This window comes from Palaemon carinicauda, chromosome 37, assembly GCF_036898095.1.
Source record: "Palaemon carinicauda isolate YSFRI2023 chromosome 37, ASM3689809v2, whole genome shotgun sequence".
NCBI classification, from domain to species: domain Eukaryota; kingdom Metazoa; phylum Arthropoda; class Malacostraca; order Decapoda; family Palaemonidae; genus Palaemon; species Palaemon carinicauda.
Window position 1 is genome coordinate 40,719,531 of NC_090761.1, and position 21,779 is coordinate 40,741,309.

At 41.7% G+C, this 21,779-nt stretch overlaps 1 protein-coding gene across 1 annotated transcript in view; it reads right to left on the minus strand.

Moving 5' to 3' along the window:
- Positions 1–21,779, minus strand: part of LOC137629593 (serine-rich adhesin for platelets-like) — a 178,183-nt gene that overhangs the window by 91,915 nt on the left and 64,489 nt on the right. The window contains exons 6-7 of the mRNA XM_068361050.1: positions 13,118–13,217; positions 2,066–2,282 (exon numbers count right to left, since the gene is read on the minus strand). Coding sequence (XP_068217151.1) covers positions 2,066–2,282; positions 13,118–13,217 — 317 coding nt within the window. The remainder of the gene's footprint in view (positions 1–2,065; positions 2,283–13,117; positions 13,218–21,779) is intronic.

Below are 21,779 nucleotides of genomic sequence, written 5' to 3' on the forward strand. Positions count from 1 at the left end.
ATCAGATAAACCAGGAGGATCCTCCAAAGAGGAAGCCGACGAACCAAAAAGAAGGCGTTTCACCGAAGGTGAAAAAGCTTGACTGAGATGAAGGTGGGCAAGTTTGGCGAGGGCAGCCATATTCACGACTAGCCTTGGACTTTGCTCCTCCCCCAAAGACTCAGGAAGGGAAGCGCAGTCCTCAGCAGCAGCTGACAGAGCAGAGGAAGAGGCAAGAGCAGAGTCCGCAGGCATGGCAACGGACGAAGCCTCTGAAATGACCATCGCAATCAGAGACAATGGATCCACCTCGAACTTGGAAGAACGCTGCAATTTAGCACCTCGCTGAAGAAGTTCAAGCAACACCTCCTTGGAAGGCAGACCGGGCAATCCCAGGGATGGCCACACCTGAGACACAGGAGAAAGAGGTAAGGTCTATATCAAGGGGAGAGGCGGGGCGCCTCGCTAGGGGAGTCGACACCGTCTCTCAAGGACCGGGGTTGACCCGGAGTTAAAGGGTCAACGCTAATACTCAATCGATCCCCGGAGGGAACCGTTCAAGTAGAAGCTTCGGAGGAAAATCGGGGAATGGAAGAAGCAGCTTCGGGTTTCTACTGCTTCTTGGAAACCTTCGAAGGAAAAAGTCCTTTTTAGACTTCTTCATCTGCCGTCACACAAACTTTTCCCACTGGGAGGCAGACTACTCCTGACAATCAATAGACTGACTATCCTCCGTAAAACCCTGCCCTCGACAAGTCGGACACAGATGGTGAGGATCAGTATCCTCGGATGACATAAAGGTACCGCAGAAGCAGTCCTCGGGACTAGGGCAGGTGTGCATGACAGGCAAGGAAGGGCACCCACACACACAAACATGAACACAATCTGGAAGAGAAAGCACTAAGATCAATGGCAGCCCAAAATGATAAATGAAGAGCAGTAACAAGCGTTCATCGTCCGAGCCAAAAGCAAAGTGAAGTATAATCATCAGTATGTGAGCGAGAGGGGTAGTTACCAGCCCCCACCCACTGCTAACTAGCAGGATGGGTGGTTAACCCTTGCTAATTTTCTTATGGCTTGTCCTTTCAGCTTCACTGAAAGTAATACTCATATAAATAGCATATGTTTATATTTCAGTTATGGAACAAATAAAGCTTATCTGCCCTCAGAAACCCATGATATAAACAGTCATCCTTGATATAGATTTACAGATATTCATAAATCTGCAATGTACTGAGCAAGTGATGGTTGAACCATGATATAGCGAGGGATTATTGCCAAATACTTTTAAAAAGTTATTAACTTGCACTAGATTTTGTTCTTCCTTACTTTTTTATTTCTAATGACCAGCCATTTAAAGTATTTTCTTGCATTATTGCTGGATAAGTAAATATATTTTATGCGTATGCCATCAACCTAAATTAAGCAGCTTTCATGAAAATTATCCTATCCAACTACATCAATATCAATTAAAAAAAATGAAGAAAATAGTTAAAGCATATCTTCTTAACATTAGCTACAAGTCATATTAAAGAAAAGTGTTAATCCTAATTAAAGAAAAATCACTTAGTAAGTAATCTTACCTAATAAGGTAGATCAGCTGGCATGGGGGGCTCGACTCAAACTAAGTTACTAGTTCTATTATTTTTCCACCCTCACTATCATTTCCCTTGTTATTACATGCCATTTCTTATCAGCACCAGAGGTATAATACATTTTTGCTTACTATTAAACATCTTGATTGATAATACTTTACAATTTTACAATTCCTACACAAAGGACTAACTGCTTAGCTTTGAATTGAAATAAAAAATTGTTTTGAGATTGGACACATGACTGAGGCAGGTATTAACAAACATGGGATAAGACTTAGCATGCCACCAAGAGCCAGAGCAGCAAACTAACTACTGTACCACTTTCCTGCACAATTTGAAATTCAGCCTTAATTTTTTATCTTTTGTGTATTTAAATTTTTCAATTACTACTTTTGCACCCATTTGCATAGTTGGAAGTACGTAAATTTCAATGTTGGTATGATAGGTTACTGTATTTACATATAATAGTAAAGCACAGTACCAGCACTGACCTTATTCATAGGAATGTTGGGACTGGGACTAAGAGAAACACTGCTGATCTTGCAAGTTTGTGGACTTTGCCAGTGCTGTGGCTGTTGTATATCAAAGTGTTCTTGACTCTGCCTCTGCCATTGCTGTTGCTGCTCCAATTTTAGTTGCTCCTGTCTTTGCTGATGTTCTTGTTGCTTTTTCTTCAATTGCTTTTGTTTTACATCTATTTCTAGATCGCTAGAAAATAACAATCATAAACACTTTTCCATAAAAAAATCAGACTTATGATACTAATTCTTTTGGTAAGTAATCACAGAAAAAAGAAAAAGATATAGCAATGTACTAGGTTACATGCTACAATAAATACCATTTTTGTTTGTAATGCCCCATCTCCAAGCATGCAGATATCCATAATGAGGTAGTTGAACTTTGCAACGTACTAATGGGGGGGGGGCTGTCCGTTATCACTGATAGTCTGTTCCTATTGAAAATATGTTTCTGGTAGCATAAAACCAAACTAAATCATACCAAAATGTATAGAATATTAGCTAGGGTAACATCAAAATGAGCAGCTAAATCAAAACAAAATGATTACAGCTCTAGAGAACAATAGCCAGTAATCTGGGAACTACCAGATTACTACTACTGTACTTTCAAAATCATTAAAATCAAAGAAAATCATGAAAAAATTATACAAAAATACTATTTTTGTAAATCAATAAGTAAATAAATGTAAATACTGTATATATCAATGTATAATAGACAACCTTTAGATTACACAAGGTCAAAATTTAAGGTAAATTCTAATTAATTTATTTCATATCTGTAGTATAACCATAAATTAGAAATCAGCTGAGTGTAGGCTAGGTTTTTCTTCAAAGTATGTTATCAAATATTATTTTACTTTCTGTATCCCTAGAAATTACATATAAACAAAATAAAGCTGATTCCATAACATGTTTTTCCCACGTACAACGCACAAAAAGTAAACTATATTGTTTACATTTCACCATCAATAACAATGGCTACTAAACATGGTCTACATATCTAGTATTCCTAGACAACCATATAATTTTGAATGCCTTTTCCCTACAAATTTATTCATGTGAGGATTGAATAGGCAATGTTGGGAAATTTCCCTAAATCTGAATCCTCATGGTACTTAGATTACATATACTGTATACAGTAGAATGTCTTTGTTTTTCTGGTTGGTGAAAGTTATCTGTAGTTGAGCCATTACCTGCAAATGGTTTGATTATTGTGAATGGGAATGATTTGGTGCTTGAAAGAGATATTTTATTCTAGGTCTATTCATCATCATCATCTCCTCCTACAACTATTGATGCAAAGGGCCTCTGTTAGATTCCGTCAGTCGTCTCTATATTGAGCTTTTAATCCAATATTCTCCATTCATCATCTCCTACTTCACAGTTCATAGTCCTCAGCCATGTAGGTCTGGGTCTTCCAACACTTCTAGTGCCTTGTGGATCCCAGCTAAACGTTTGGTGAACTAATCTCTCTTGGGGAGTGCGAAGAGCATGCCCACACCATCTACTGTACATCTACCTCTCATCATGATCTCATCCACATATAGCACTCGAGTAATCTCTCTTATAGCTTCCTTTCTAATCCTGTCCTGTCATTTAACTCCCAATATCCTTCTCAGGGCTTTGTTCTCAAATCTACTAAATCTATTGGAGACTGTTTCATTGTCATATAATGACTCGTGTCCATATAGTAACACCGATCTCACTAAACTAATATATAGTATGATTTTTATAATTAATTTCAGGCAATTTGATTTCCAAATTTTACTTAATCTAGCCATTGTCTGATTTGCTATTTTCAAACTTCCACTAAAATCCAATTCTAGCGACCCTGTATTGGAGATCATAGTTCCTAAATACTTGAATGATTCTACCTCATTAATCCTCTCTCCTTCCAATGAAATTGCATCTTCCATTGCATACTCCGTTCTCATCAACTCTGTCTTTCTTCTATTTATCTTCAGGCCAACCTCATGTGATATTTCATGCATTCTGGTAAGCAAGCATTGGAAACCCTGTGTGTGGTGTTCTATAGAACAATCAATGGTACAGTATAACCTCGTTTATGAATACAGTAGTTAAATTTCTTTGACATTAGCGAGTGTAAATAAAAGAACATCTTTGAATATAAGAGAATTAAAGAGGAACCTACTTGAAATCAGCTGATATGCATAGTTTAAACTAATCTTGAGTGGTGGTTAAATCTATTACTCTACATTATTTCTTTCCCTCCTCTTCCCTTTGCAATCCCACCTTTAGCAGTGTGTGGGAATTAGCAATATGAATATCCAGGGAGTTTTATTAAAATAAACAGAATTTTGAGGATAAAATTCATTTTCATATCCCTCCTCCTTACTTATCAGTGATGTCAAGAGATTAATGATTGGGTTTCCGACTTTGAAAACTGAAAAGCAGAAGGTAAGATGCACTAGCTATGTATGAACCGCCTAATGACGTAGTGGTTCGAGGGGGGGGACACTTTACAGAAGGAGAGAACAGGAAATTTTTATCTTCTGGTAGATATTGACACAGCTTTGAGTAGAAGCAATATAAACATCAGCAGAGTACAAAAATACATTCTATCATTAAAATCATGTTTATTATTCATATTAGTGTCAGTGATTATCAAAGATATAAAATTCTTAAGAACTTAGTAGGTTTCACTGGGATATCTTAATCTATGCTAACAGTCCCTGTAGGAAATAAAAGCATAACTAGGCCTTAAAAACTGGCTCTTTTTGCAAGAAATACCATTGATAGCTGGTTCTTCCAGTTCACTTAACATTCTCCTAATGCATTGGGGATTTCAATATCTATTTCATGCTTGAACATCAAACCAGTATGGTACATTAGTTATAACATTAATCAACTGATTTTTTTACAGCCTGCTTTAGTTCTGAGCTCACTAAAAGTAATGAATCACATATTAAGGCAAATGCATCTTCTATACATGTCATAAAAAAAAAGGGATTTTGACGAAGGAAAAATCTATTTCTGGGGAGAGACCTGTGGCGCCCGGTGAAAAGTCCTTCTTGTATGTCTTTTCTGATAAAACCTTCCAATTATACCAGAGAAAGATAAAAGCATGGAATGCTGAGGTTACAACCCTCGCGCGAGCACCTTTTGGGTGTCGTGTATAAAGCAAAGGCGCGTGAAATCCACTATTCACAGGTTGTCTTCCATTTAGTTAATTCCTTCGTCAAAGGGATGGGCCGATACAACGGCCCTAGACACACCCCCATCGCCGCACCACCCACGCCACGACGCGAGCGCCATCTGAACAACATCCTTCTGTAATGGTCATGACGGCTTGGAAAGGAAAGGGTGGGATCGTGTAAAATAAAGGGGGAAGGGTTTCACCGGGCGCCACAGGTCTCTCCCCAGAAATAGATTTTTCCTTCGTCAAAATCCCTTTTCTGGGTCGATCTGTGGCGCCGGGTGAAAATGTACCAGAGAATGCCTGCCAAGCCCAACAATAACTAATTTAATGAGGGGAGAGAAACAACACCATGTAAAGAAAATCATAAATAATTAAGGTAAACAAACATGATAACAGGGAAGCCTCCGAGTATCAGAGGAAACATGCTACAAAACTGACATGGCTAAGAATATCCCAACCCTATAACAACGGTAATCAATAATAGTTACAAACATAACCTAATATGTAATAAACTTAGGGCTAACGAACCACCAAGGCAGCGGCGTCGTGGTGCGAGTGGCGGGTAGGAGGGAGAAGAAAAGAGACGGATGAAAGGAAGAACAAAAGATCACTGGGGAGAGATAAGGCTCCCAGCTGCAACTGTTGGGTATTTAAGAGCCTGTAAGTTCACTAGATAGTGGCGTTTGAAGACCATAGGAGATTCCCAACCCGTGAACTTTATAAGGTCATCAAAGTCCATCTTCTGGGGGAAATGATCCCGGATTGGCTTGTTAAACGAAGTATAGGATCTATAGCCTAATACCACGTATGGGAATGGTACCTCCTTGTTCTCTGATAAACAAGGGGCCAGACGATCGGGTAGCAGTCGTGGCTAAAAAGGCCCTGAGAGTGGTGACCGGACATAGAGAAGTATCTTGGAGAAGAGGAATAACTTTCCAAGGGGACCACCTATTTTGGGGGTTAACGGCCGAATCATATTGGCGAATTGTCGAGTCCCTTTTGTCTGATTCGATGAAGAAATCGTTTTCCGGTTCAATGTTCGCGTCTCTACGAGCTGCCAACTTCCTGTAGTCCACAAAGTTAGGGTTTTGGCCATCCTTGAGTAATCTGACACAGTGAGTTTGGAATACTCGGGTCAGTTTGAGGAACGGGATCCGGATGGGACGGAGTTTCCACTCGAGGAGGAGAGGAAACCAACTGTTCTTGGGCAGTGAGGTGGTACTAAAGCCACTGCGCCCCGGAAGGAGCGCAGTCGGTGTAAAAGTTTTTAGAAGATTCACTGGGAGAGATAGGGAAATCTTCCTCTAATGGTTCCAATCCCGGGGTAATGCGTCCATGGCATGAGCCCGAGGGTCCAGGATTGGGGTCACATAACAAGGAAGTTTGTGATTGATCTGAGATGTGAATAGATCTACCTGGATGCCTGGAACGAGCCTGAGTATCCACCGGAATGAAATTCTGACTCCAGGGGACTCGTCCTGGATAGTGAGCCCGTTCTCACATCCTGGCCTCCCGCTAGGTGAGGTGCTGACAGGAACCAGTTCTTTTCTGTTGCCCAGGCGAAGAAAGTGACCAGGATCTGATTCAGGTTGGGTGACTTGGATCCTCCCCTGTTTCCGTAGTGTACCTCGTCTGTGCTGTCTGACACTACTCTGATGTGGGTCGACCTCGGAGGAGTCTCTCTCTTCAGGGTCAAGAACACTGCCATGGCTTCGAGAACATTGATATGGGACTGTTCCATGGAGAGTGACCAAGAACCTGAAACATCTGATGTTCGGAGAAATCCCCCCATCCACTTAGACACACGGCTGAATGGAATGTCACTTGTGGAGGTGGGAATTGTAGAGGAACCGCTTTGGAGAGGTTCTTCGGTTCGGACCATGGGCGTAGTCTCATTTTCCCGACAGAGGGGATCTTCGAGACCTTGTCTTCTTATAGGTACTGTAGCTCTCTTTCTCCAAAATCGATTGATGTCTTGAGTTTGGCTTTTATTAGGAGATCTGTTACTGAAGTGAATTGGGAAAGGCCGAGGATACTTTCTAGGCTCTTTGGACACCTGTTTGTGCTTGAGAAATTCTTGATCTTGGAACCTATTCCTCTTACTTTTGGAAGGGAGAGACAACGTGTGCTTCGAAAGGTACCACTGAATGGCTAACCATTCTAAGTGGCCTGATGGTCGCAGGCGAGACTTATGGAGATTGACCCGAAATCACAGGTTGTCGAGCAATCGAAGTAATTCCTTCGTAGCTCTGTTGCCTTCTATGGCCGGCCGGGCCCAAATGAGCCAACCGGCCAGATAAGCAATGATCTGTATCTCTTGGTTCCTGAGTTGTTCTAACACTGCCTCTCCCAGTCTCATGAATATCCTGGGATCAATGTTGAGGCCGAAGGGCATGTCTTGAACACAAAGGCTTTCCTGCTTAGGTGGAAACCCAGATAAGAAGAGAAGTTTCGAGCTATAGGCGCAAGCTAATAGCGGTCGGTAAGATCGACAGAGGTGGTGACGGTCCCACGGAGAAGTAAGGTCCGTACCTGAGAGATAGTCGTTTGATTGCTTTTTCTTGAGTAAACCTGTGGTGTACTCTTTCAGGACGGGAGTGGATTTCTGGGAGAAGGTCACTGGCGGAGGAGGAGGACCTTGAGGCCATTTTCATCTCAAACCGTTAAGAGACTATGCTATGATCCCACAGACCGAGTCCAATGGTCACGAAAGTGGTAAAGTCTTCCCTCTACCGGGACCACCGCGTTGTGAGGGAGTGAATCTAGGTCCTTCCCTTCTCCGAGCCCCCTTTTTCCTAGGGGGGGGGACACTTTACAGAAGGAGAGAACTGTCTTCTACTCCTGTAGCTTCCTCTCTGGTGTCCATGAAAGGAGCCTGAGGGTTCGGATCTAGGGCTGTATGCAGGCAAAACATCCCAACGGAGTTGGGCTGTGTACCTGGGGAATCATTGAGGTAGACCACCTGATGATGGGGGGTCAGATACAAAAGCGTCGAACCAGAGGAAGGCTGTGATGACGAGTGGGAAACCGACTATCGATTCCTGTCTGATAGAGGTCTCAGACAGAACGTACTTCCCACAACTGACCCGATCAGACCAACAAACGTGTAGGTCGAACTGGAAGGGCAGAGCCTGGAATTATCGTACCCCCCAGGCTGACAACATCCTGGTCCAGACAGATCGGGCCTGCCCTTTAGGAAATAATACCGTTACCTTCGGTACCTTGTCTAAGCTAACCAAGGCAATCTCTTTCAATCGAACGAATCCGTTGAATGGGAATTCTAGTACCTGGGAGTAAAATCTAGGTCCCCCAGAGGGAGGACGTCTATGCCCTCCAGATTTATGGTACCACCTATATCCGAGTTCCTGAACGGCACTGACTCACCACCATACCTTAGAGCTGCGTCATAGCCCCTTGGATTTCCTTAGAATGTGTTGCTTTTAGCCGTCACAGTTTATGCAGGGTAACATGAACATTAGGATCCTTTAATGGTCCTAGGTCGGTGACGTAGGTAATTGCATAGCTGAAGGTTCAAAACTCATCCCCACCTACCTGCCCGTCCATGGGGTCGTTGTCCAACCTTAGAGAGGACACTCCGAGGAGATAGAGACCTCTAGATGGAGCATTCCTTCCCAACTTCGATACCCAAGGGCGGAGAGCCTCTCTTGCAGGCCAGAGAGAATCATCATCATCCTGATGGGAACCATGCAGGCGAACCTTCTGTAACACAAAGGGGACATAAGTCTGGATGTTCCTTGAACTTTGGTTAGCGATCCTATTCACAGGCTGGGATCAGCTGTATAACTCTTAAAAAGCAATTTTAAAGAAAAGTTATTTAATGTATTATCTTCTGGGGTATAGTGCGACACTTGTATTCATGAAATGTGACACTGTTGGCGCATTCACCACTGGGTGGAAATTTATTTCTATATGAACACTACAGTATGTTGTATGGATATTTATCCATATCTAGACAGTTAGAATTGACTATGCATAAATATAGGCATAATTAATGTATTTCTATTTGAACACTATGTTGTATGGATATTTAGCCATATTTAGACATAGTTAGGATTGAATATGCATAAATATAGGCATAATTAATTTAATTCTATTTGAACACGATGTTGTATGGATATTTATCCATATTTATACATAGTTAGAATTAAATACATGCATAAATATAGGCATAGTTACGTTCATAAATTTTTTTTTTTTTTTTTTTTTTTTTTTTTTTTTTTTTGTTAAATCCTTCCCTTTACAGGTAAAACAAAAGATTGGCCACCCGTGGTCTGAGTGATCTCCGACTGTACCGGATCTCCGGTAACCATCCCCGGTACAAACAAAGGTCCGTCATAGTGACAATGTGAACCAGAGGAAATCTAATATTAACCTCAATGCTGATCGCCTGTACGATATCCAGTTAAGCCGGAGATTCGATGAAAAGGATCGTAATGACGATATTGTGATTATTCATGAAAAAAGGGTTCATACCCTGATTCTGATCGTCTGATTGATCTCTGTTTGTACCGGAGAACCAGTGACAAAGGTCCGGCAACGTGAAAACGTGATCCTCACCGGTACGATAACATTCTCTAAAACTGAATGTCTGTGTTATCTCCAGTGAAGCCGGAGATTCGATGAAAAAGGGACCGTAATAATGAAACTGTGAAATCCTCATCGGTAATCGGTATCACATTGTTAACTCCGGTTCTGGACGTCTGCTTGATCTCTGTTTGTATGGGAGATCCGGTAGCAAAGGCCAGTCTCCGTGAGATCGTGACCGTCACCGGTACGATAACATTAACCTCAATGAATGTTTGAGTTATCTCCAGCGAAGCCGGAGATTCGATGAAAAAAGGGGCCGGAAAGGTGTAATTGAGATCAAACATGACAAAGGTTCGTGTGCAAAAAGGTCTCAGCCGGAGTCTGAGTGCCGGATTTCACCGTTGCACTCCAAATATCTGACTAGTTCTCACCCAATGAGTATCCATTATAGCGGCGTATAACTCAAGGCGGAGCTAAGCATAACTCAAGGCGGAGCTGAGGGTGTCGGTATAAATCGAACCCAATTAATGACTCATACACCAACGTTCCTACTAATAGTGTTAGCTATATTAACAGTAACCACATCAATAAAACGTGTATAACATTAAACGTACTATCATCAACTCTGATAATAAGAGGAGGCCTGAATAACTCGTGAACGTATAAAAACGGAGAACGGGAAAATCACCTCCCTTACTCGAGCTAATAAACGAGCACCCTATGCTCTCACTCTCAAGGTTACATAATAAAAGCTAACATCACACAATAATATAAGGAAAGTAAAAAACTGATTGCTTTTATTTTATTTTTATTTTTTCCTTTTTCTTTTTCATTTTTAGTCATTGTAATAACCAAGAACGAAGAATAACGACAACGTAACCAATAAATAAGGATATAGTCTAAATCGAGCCTTCCTGGGGCGAGTACAAACTAACAGACTAAATCGCAAACGTTTAAATCGCTATTCGGCCAAAACCATTGTTGGCACTATAATATCCAAATGTTTGTATATTTGTAATTTACCTAATGTCTGTTAATGACATAAGGATAAATAACTCAAAGCAATCTGCCGACCTGCGAGGGTCGGGGAAGCAGTGACATGCCCTTAAAATAAATATAAACACCAGCCTTAGCTAAAGGCAAGGCAAATATAAGTGTTAAGTGTATGGGCGACCTCCGGTGAAGCCGGAGCGTAATGAAATGTCCTGAATAATGCCGTCTTAGCCAAACGCAAGGCAAATATAAGTGTGAAGTGTATGGGCGACCTCCGGTGACGCCGGAGGATAATGAGATACCCTGAATAATTCAATTGTGGCTAATAATTCAATTGTGAAGATATAAAAGCCAAGCCGCAGCTAAAGGCTAAGGCTTAGATCATAGCAAAGCGTATTTACAAACTCCGGTGAGGCCGGAGGGAGAAGAAAGGTCCTGAATAATTATTGTGAATAAAAACACAATTGTAATAACAATGGCTATTGTGGATATGGCCGTGGCCTGAGACCGCAGTAAGGGCCACCGGAGGGTCGTATCTAAACAATATGAAGCCCGTCCCATGCAGTAAACAATATATAAATATAACAATAGAACGAAAGTCATTGAGAATCCCTCAAGCCAGAGTAGAACTCAAGGCGGAGTGGAAAACGTTCATAAACTACTCCCGAGCCGTAACGGGGAGAGGACGAAACACGGACCAAAATAACGCTAACAATTGAAAAGTCACGAAAAATAAATAACTCGTAAGTTATCATCCACCCCGAGGGGGAGAGGTGAGGGAGGGAGAACCCGTTGAACGCACAAAACGGAAAACGGGAAATCCGCTCAACCACCAGAGCAAAGAAAGAAAACGAGAGAAAGGGGTAACTCGTGACTGCGAACAGAAAACGGGGACCCCAATCTCTCGCTCTCTTGGACACAAAAACAGGACTAAAAATCACACAACACTATTATAAACGTATAAAATAAAAATGTACATCCATATAACACTACGATCGAAGAATAGCATCTGCTAAAACTTAAAATAAATAGCACAGTCGAGTGACGAACGCCTCGGAGGGGCGGGGGCTAAACAAAAACAAAGCTAAATCGCTATCTCGTTCGTAGGCTGGACTTACTAGCAAAAAGTACCATGAGCATAAATACACAAAAAAAATAAAAATAAAAATAATAACGGTTCTAAAGGCATAAGGCCAGGGACTTAACCAAGAACCTAAGTGACAGAGTACTAAACGGGCAGACAAAGATGAATTCCCAACAAGTGAACAAACAATGGCCGCCATGAAAGGCCAGACGGGAATAATAAAACAGACTATACTGGATATAAAACAAAAGCCCGGTACAATAAAATACTGTCAAAACAAACTATGGTACTTAACATTGGAATGTGTGAAGATGGAGCTTCGGACATGACAAAATAAATCCACGATAGATAAAAAAGACCGAGAGCACAACAAAACAATTCAACACTTTGTATTCCAAAAAGAAGGATGGTGTTCAGATGGCGCTCGCGTCGTGGTGTGGGTGGTGCGGCGATGGGGGTGTGTCTAGGGCCGTTGTATCGGCCCATCCCTTTGACGAAGGAATTAACTAAATGGAAGACAACCTGTGAATAGTGGATTTCACGCGCCTTTGCTTTATACACGACACCCAAAAGGTGCTCGCGCGAGGGTTGTAACCTCAGCATTCCATGCTTTTATCTTTCTCTGGTATAATTGGAAGGTTTTATCAGAAAAGACATACAAGAAGGACTTTTCACCCGGTGCCACAGATCGACCCAGAAATTACAAAATTAAAAACTCTTCTTGTGTGTTCTGATTCTTTCAAGGTACAACTTCATTTTATGATCAGTGAAGTGTCTAAAAACAAAATTGATCAAATTTTATTAGCAGACGGTTTTTCTTTCCATTTGACCCTCAATACCTTTCCATATCATTCACCAATTGACAAAACATATTGGATCTGAGGTAGTTCCTATTCCTATACTTTTCTACCAGAGGTAGTCTCTTGTTATTTTGAAGAGTTTTTAAAGTTATCAGTCAGTTCCTACCTATTACCTGGTGCAAGGACCAGCATAGGCTGATGTAATTTTCATATAGTGTAAGTTCAATTCAAACATGTTGCTGTACTGTATACTATACTTATACTGTATGTCTTTGTATGGTGTGCCTAAATATCTAATTCTATATTTTTTTACCTTTTTGCTATATATTCTGATATACTATATTCTCATAAGCAGCTAATTACGAAGTAACACTGTTGTACCTGGAAATCAAATAAGGAGTCATAATTTATTCAGATAAGTAAGCAACTACTTTACTCACAGAATTTTCTGTCTGAAGGTGTTCCTTTTCTTTTCCTCCTCTTCAAGTTTAATTGCATTTGAGGCCAAATTCAGAGTAGCAGATTTAAAATGTTTCCAATCTGAAAAATAACGAGCCTTAAATATCACACCTTGTAAGAAGCCATTGATAGTCTATTTTCCTTGAAAAATAAAAAAATATATTAAGGAACTAATAATCAATGTGAGCCAATCACTCATGTACAGCCCACATTCATTATCTTTAAATGACTCATACACTGTAGTTTTCGGTCTAAAACACAAAATAGTAGACAATGTTTTCTAAATACATGTAGTCAAGACTGCAAACTTTAAGAAATTTGTAGGGCTATGACTGATGGGTTAACATGTTTAATAAAAGATTTAATGATGATAGTTTCTTACTTAAATACTGTACTTACATGAAAGTAACATAGCTAAATCTAAGGTGCAGAAACTTCTCAATGTCTTTATAAAAGAAATAACTTGGCAACATAATTTTCCTTTACACATTACATACATGGATAGAAGGAAAAAATATTTACATGACAAATTTGGAAATAATTTGTATTTTTCCAAACTACCATACAAATCTGGACATCTTTACTGTGGAGATATATTTTGGTGATAGCTGAAACTAGCCAGTAAGATTTTTGTGAGGAGTAATTACCCTCCGCTAGTTAGCCGAGGGGGCAGCGGGGTTAGACCAACGACCCAATTCACACCCACACTAGTAACAGAACGTCACTTTGTAACTGCAGCAAGACTTCCGGGGAAAGGTGATGGCAGGACCAGTATGTGTAAAGAGCTTCAGGTTTGTAAGGTTAGGAAAAATAACAAATTGCAGGAGAGTATCCCCTTGCCCATTCGCGGTTCGCCATTCGCGGCCCCACATATTCGCTGGTTAGGCACCTAGATTTTTTTTTTCAATTCCCGGTAGCCCCGCAAATTTGCGAATTTACACAACACAAACAGGTATTTTTTTAGCAGAAAAACACTCAAATTCACCCTAACTGGATAATAAGCGTAAAATAAAAATGTCAGTTAATATAATAGAAAAATATATATTTTCTAAGTGCATATTTTTTGGGACCGTGTATTAATAATGTTTTTCAATTGCATATTATATTATATGTATTAACTGAACTGTTCGCAAAGTATTTATCTATCAAAGTTTGCCTTTAAATTTGCTCTATTTTCAGTTAATTGTAATAGATATGTTCGCATAGAAAATGACTCTTCAGTACAGTAATAAGTATGGGTAACTATGCTATGCAGTATTACTGTCCTGTAATTAGGTTTCCTTTTGATTAAAATATTATTGTAGTACAAAATTAAAATCTGTTTACATTATCATTACTACATTAGTGAAATACATAACTGCATGCAATATTACTACATTATCACTGTATTAATGAGTAAGACTGTCTTTAGAAAGTGTTGGGGAAGCTTTTAGTATTGCATATGATCTCATACAGAGGCATTTTAAAACTGCGTCTTAATTTCACGGTTTTTTGAGTTTGGCGGAAGGGGGTTGGGTAAAGGACGTCACCCCCACGAATACTGGGACCATACTGTACCATATTTCCAAATTTGTAATTTGTTCCAACACTATACAAAAACCCTTACGCTCTTTGCAGAGGAGACTCACTCCATGGTGGGTGGAAGCCTAAAAACCAAATGGGTGGTGACTGACCTGGGGTGTTACTCTGTGCTTTGCACGAGGTGTTTAGAGGTAACCTGACACCTAGTTAACTATTAGGGGGCTAACGGTCAGGGCAATCCATGCTAGGTGCATTAATTGAGCAATGTAAACGTAAAATTGGAGCTAAACTCCGTGCTTAACCTAGACATTGCTCGACTACACTTCACTTGGAGATCGAGGACATAAATATATACACATCTATCAGGTTACACAAAGGACAATGATACCCTCCTGCAGTTAGAGGTGATCAGCTTGCAGAGTTCCTCAGATACTGAACTCCATGAAAGGGAGAATGAAATGAGAAGTGGCCAGTCACTTGCACATTCATTCAAGTCTTATCGTAGGTAACATCTGCCCTCAACCAACTGCTACTTATCCTACAAGGGAGCTGAGGTGCTATCAACCACATTTTGTGCAGCCACCACAGGCCCTAAGGCAAAGGTATCTAAGGTCCTGTGGGTTATGTCTTGCAGGTAGTGGGTGGTGAATGCGGATTGCCATTTCCACACCCCCGCTTGAAGTACCTGGGTCAAAGAATTTCTTTTAGAAAGCCAGGGATGTATGACACCGTTGATGTCGTGAGCTCGGGGTTAACGAACGGAAGGGGAGAAGCCTGGTTGTAAGGCTCACTCAATCACTTTCCTAATCAAGGAAGAGATGGGGTTCTTTGTGACCTTTGTTTTGACCTTTCCAGTACTCATAAAGAGCCTGCTGATCTGAGGGCAGGCTATGAAAGTTCTTATATGGCAGAATAACAGCTTATTTCTGGGTCGACCTGTGACGGCCGGCGAAAAAGTCCTTCTTTGTACTTTTTCTGATATAAATCTTCCAAATATACCAGAGAAAATTAAAAGCATGGAATGCAGAGGTTACAACCCTCGCGCGAGCACCTTGTTGGTGTCGTATATCTAACAAGGGCGTTTGTAAAACACTATTCACAGGCTGTCTTCCATTTAGATAATCCCTTCATCAAAGGGGGAGGGCCGTGACAGGCCCTAGAGAATACAGTTGGGTTACCCTACCGACACCTACCACTCGCGCTCACCAGGTCATCCTTCTGTTTTGGAACTTGCTTACAAGTTGAGTTTTTTGGGCACAGTGTTTTTTCGAAGAGTTTCTCGTTATTTCAACATGACTGACGTTGCTACTTCACCCTTACCAATGTTAAGTACCATAGTTTGTTTTGGCAGCTTTTGACAGTACCGGGCATTTGTTCTGTTTCCAATATGGTGGTTTTTAGTTTTGGAAGCGATTGTCCTGCCGAGGTATCGGCAGCCATTTTGGGTTATGTTCGCTTCGGTAAATATTCTAGTTATTTTTGCCCATCTGGTACTCTGTCATCTAGGTTATATCACTTACGTTTTATGGCCTTTTTGTGTTATCATTAATTTTTATTAGTTTTTACTATGGTATTATTTATTTGCTTGCAAGTCCAATTTGGACCTACGAAGAATAGCGATTTAAAGAATAGCGAATTAAAGTTTAGCGATTTAGTCTGTTAGTTTGTACTCGCCTCAGAGGCTTCGATTTAGACTATATCCTTGTTTATTTGTTACGTTGTCGTTATTCTTCGTTCTTGGTTACAATTACTAAGAAAAGCAATCAATTTTATTAATTTTCTTATTTTATTGTGTGATGTTAGTTTTTTATTATGTAACCTTGAGAACGAAAACAGAGACTGCTCGTTGCCTGTTCTACAGATATGAGTTATCCCTTCTCTCGTTTTCTTTGTTAGCTCGAGTAAGAGAGGTGAATTTCCCGTTCTCCGTTTTTATACGGTCACGAGTTATTCAGGCCTCCTCTTAGTATCAGAGTTGATGATAGTACGTTTAATATTATAAACGTTTTATTTGATGTGGTTACTGTTAATATAGCTAACACTATTAATAGGTTCGTTAGTGTATGAGTCATTAATTGGGGTCGTTTTATACCGGCACCCTTAGCTCCGCCTTGAGTTATGCTTAGCTCCGCCTTGAGTTATGTTCCGCTATAATGGATACTCATTGGGTGAGAACTAGTTAACGTACAGGAGCAGATTTTTGGAGTGCAACGGTGAAAACCGGCACTCGGACTCCGGCTGAAGCCTTTTACACACGAACCTTTGTCATGTTTGATCATAATTACACCGTTACGGCCGGCTTCACGGGAGATAACTCAATCATTCATTGAGGTTAATGTTATCGTACCGGGGACGGTCACGATATCACGGTGACGGGCCTTTGCTACCGGATCTCCGGTACAAACAGAGATCAAGCAGACGGCCAGAACCGGAGTTAACAATGTGATACCGATGAAGACTTCACAGTTTCATTATTACGGTCCCTTTTTCATCGAATCTCCGGCTTCACTGGAGATAACACAAACATTCAGTATTAGAGAATGTTATCGTACCGCTGAGGATCACGTTTTCACGATGACGGACCTTTGTCACTATTTCTCCGTTACAAACAGAGATCAATCAGACGATCAGAATCAGGGTATGAACCCTTTTTCATGAATAATCACAATATCGTTATTACGATCCTTTTCATCGAATCTCCGGCTTAACCGGATATCGTACAGGCGATCAGCATTGAGGTTAATATTAGTTTTCCTCTGGTGTTCACGTCTCTATGACGGACCTTTGTACCGGGGATTGTTACCGGAGCTCCGGTACAGACAGAGATCACTCAGACCACGGGTGGCCAATCTCTTGTTTTGCTGTAAAGGAAAGGATTTAACATGAATACAAAGTAAACTGTACTTACTGTAATGACACTTTGAATTTGCGTTGGTAATATTCATTAGCTATTCTTGAAAGTCCTAATAAAAATATATGAACATAACTATGCCTATATTTATGCATATATTTAATTCTAACTATGGATAAATATCCATACAACATCGTGTTCAAATAGAAATAAATTGATTATGCCTATATTTAAGCATTTTCAATTTTAACTATGCCTAAATATGAATAAATATCCATACAACATAGTGTTCAAATAGAAATAAATTGATTGTGCCTATATTTGTGCATATTCAATTCTAACTATACCTAAATATGAATAAATATTCATACAACATCGTGTTCAAATAGAAATAAATTGATTATGCCTATATTTATGCATATTCAATTCTAACTATGCCTAAATATGAATAAATATCCATACAACATAGTGTTCAAATAGAAATAAGTTTCCACTCAGTACTGGGAACCGAACGTTGGCCCCTTCTAATGAAGGGCCGGGTCGAGACTAACCATGCCATGAGAGGCTATCTACTGTTCCTTGAAACTCTGGTCAGTGAACAGATGAATCAATAGAATACTAATAGCCAGTAAATAATGTTAGACCCGGTTCTGAACGTCTGAGTCAAGGGTGGCCAACCTGTGGCGGATGCGCCAACAGTGTCACATTTCATGAATACAAGTGTCGAACTATACCCCAAAAGATAGTACATTAAATGACTTTTCTTTAAAATTGATTTTTATGAGTTATACAGCTGATCCCAGCCTGTGAATAGGATCACTAACCAAAGTTCAAGGAACATCCAGACTTATGTCCCCTTTCTGTTACAGAAGGCTCGCCTACATGGTTCCCGTCAGGATGATGATGAATCTCTCTGGCCTGCAAGAGAGGCTCTCCGCCCTTGGGTATCAAGGTTGGGAAGAAAGGCTCCATCTAGAGGTCCCTATCTCCTCAGTGTCTCCTCTCTAAGGTTGGACGACGACCCCATGGACGGGCAGGTAGGTGGGGATGAGTTTTGAGCCTTCAGCTTTGCAATTACCTACGTCACCGACCTAGGACCCTTAATGGATCCTGATGTTCATGTTACCCTGCATAAACCGTGACTGCTAAAAGCAACACATTCTAGGGAAAACCAAGGGGCTATGACGGAGCTCAAAAGTATGGTGGTGAGTCAGATCCGTTCAGGAACTCGGAAGTTTCCCCCTACAGCCCCAGGCATATCGAAGTAACCTCCTTCGATAAAAACAACGCATAGAGATTTGCCTTACATGTTCCATATATAGATGGTACCATAAATCTGGATGGCATAGACGTCCTCCCTCTGGGGGACATAGATTTTACTCCCAGGTACTAGAATTCCCATTCAACGGATTCGTTCGATTGAAAGAGATTGCCTTGGTTAGGTTAGACAAGGTACCGAAGGTAACAGTATTATTTCCTAAAGGGCAGGCCCGATCTGTCTGGACCAGGATGTTGTCAGTCTGGGGGGTACGATAATTCCAAGATCTGCCCTTCCAATTCGACCTACACGTTTGATGGTCTGATCGGGTTAGTTGTGGGAAATACGTTCTGTCTGAGGCCTCTATCAGACAGGAATCGATAGTCGGTTACCCACTCGTCATCACAGCCTTCCTCTGATTCGACGTCTATGCATCCAAATCCCCCTCATCAGGTGGTCTACCTCACTGATTCCCCAGGTACACAGCCCAACCCCGTTGGGATGTTTTACCTGCATACAGCCCTAGATCCGAACCCTCAGGCTCCTCTCGTGGACACCAGAGAGGAAGCTACAGGAGTAGAAGACAGTCTCGCCATCGAGACGGACCTAGGAAAGAAGGGGGCTCGGAGAAGGAAAGTACCTAGATTCACCCCCTCACAACGCGGTGGTCCCGGTAGGGGGTAGACTTTACCACTTTCGAGACCATTGGACCTTCGGTCTGTGGGCTCATAGCATAATCTCTAAAGGTTTGAGGTGAAAATGGCCACAAGGTCCTCCTCCTCCACCAGTGACCTTCTCCCAGAAATCCACTCCCATCCTGAAAGAGTACACCACAGGGTTACTCAAGAAGAAGCAATCAAACGGGATCGATCACTGAAGTTCCAAAGCCACCTGTTCACAATTCCGAAGAAAGGCTTGTCGGCATTGAGATTGGACCTGGACTTGTCAAGCTAAACTCTTACATTCTCTGCGACAAGTTCCGGATGTTGACTATCTCTCAGGTACGGACCTTACTTCCCCGTAGGACCGTTACCACCTCTGTCGATCTTACCGACGACTATTATCTTGCGCCTATAGCTCGAAACTTCTATTCTTATCTGGGTTTCCGCCTAAGCAGGAAAGCCTTTGTGTTCAAGACATGCCCTTTGGCCTCAACATTGATCCCAGGATAGTCACAAAACTGGGAGAGAGAGTGTTAGAACAACTCAGGAACCAAGAGATACAGATCATTGCTTATCTGGCCGGTTGGCTCATTTGGGCCCGGCCGGTCATAGAAGGCAACAGAGCTACGAAGGAATTACTTCAATTTCTCGACAACCTGTGATTTCGGGTCAATCTCCAAAAAATCTCGCCTGCAACCATCAGGCCGCTTAGAATGGTTAGCCATTCAGTGGGACCTTTCGAAGCACACGTTGTCTCTCCCTTCCAAAAGGTAAGAGGAATAGTTTCCAAGATCAAAAATTTTCTCAAACACAAACAGGTGTCCGAAGAGCCTTATAAAGTATCCTCGGACTATTCCAATTCACTTCAGTAACAGATCTCCTAATAAAAGCCAAACTCAAAGACATCAATCGAGTTTGGAGAAAGAGAGCTACAGTACCTATAAGAGACATGGTCTCGAAGATCCCCTCTGTCTTGAAAATGAGACTACGCCCATGGTCCGAACCGAAGGACCTCTCCAAATCGGTTCCTCTACAATTCCCACCTCCACAAGTGACATTCCATACAGCCGCGTCTCTAAGTGGATGGGGGGGGATTACTCCGAACATCAGATGTTTCAGGTTCTTGGTCACTCTCCATGAAACAGTCCCATATCATTGTTCTCAAAGCCATGGCAGTGTTCTTGACCCTGAAGAGAGACTCTCCTCCGAGGTCGACCCACATCAGAGTAGTGTCAGACAGCACAGACGCAGTACACTACGGAAACAGGGGAGGATCCAAGTCACCCAACCTGAATCAGATCCTGGTCACTATCTTCGCCTGGGCAACAGAAGAGAGCTGGTTCCTGTCAGCACCTCACCTAGCGGGAGGCCAGAATGTGAGAGCGGACTCACTATCCAGGACGGATCCACTGGAGTCAGAATGGTCTCTAGACATAATTTCATTCCAGTGGATACTCAGGCTCGTTCCAGGCCTCCAGGTAGATCTATTCGCAACTCAGATGAATCACTAACTTCCTTGTTATGTGACCCTAACCCTGGACCCTCGGGCTTATGCCATGGACGCATTACCCCGGGATTGGAACCATTAGAAGAAGATTTCCCTATCTCCCCCAGGGAATCTTCTAAAAACTTTTACACAAACTACGCTCCTTCCGGGGCGCAGTGGCTTTAGTACCACCTCACTGGCCAAGAACAGTTGGTTTCCTCTCCTCCTCGAGTTGAAACTCAGTCCCATCCGGATCCCGTTCCTCAAACTGACCCGAGTATCCAAACTCACTGTGTCAGATTACTCAAGGATAGCCAAAACTCTAACTTTGTGGACTACAGGAAGTTGGCAGCTCGTAGAGATGCGAACATTGAACCGGAAAACGATCTCTTCATCGAATGGGACAAAAGGGACTCGACAATTCGCCAATATGATTCGGCCGTTAACAACTAGTAGGTCCCCTAAGAGTGCAGACCATACTCGTACGTCCCCGCATTTAGCCATCTCTTTCTTGAGGTTCCTATTTGACAAAGGCCTAACAGTTAGCACTTTAACCACCATCAAGTCAGCTTTGAAGAAGATCATCCTTGTTAGGTTCAACATTAACCTAGCTGATTCCTATTTCACATCAACCCCAAAAAACATGTGCTAGGCTTCGACCTTCGGTTCGGCCACAAAAGGACTCTTGGTCTCTGAACGGTGTTCTCAAACTTGCGATGGACACGGACAATGAATCCTGCTCTTATATCACTCTTCTTAGGAAGACTTTATTTCTAACGGCTATGGCCTCAGGTGATGGAACATCAGAACTAGCAGCTCTCTCACGAAACCCGGAAAACATAGATTTCCTCCCTTCAGCCGAAGT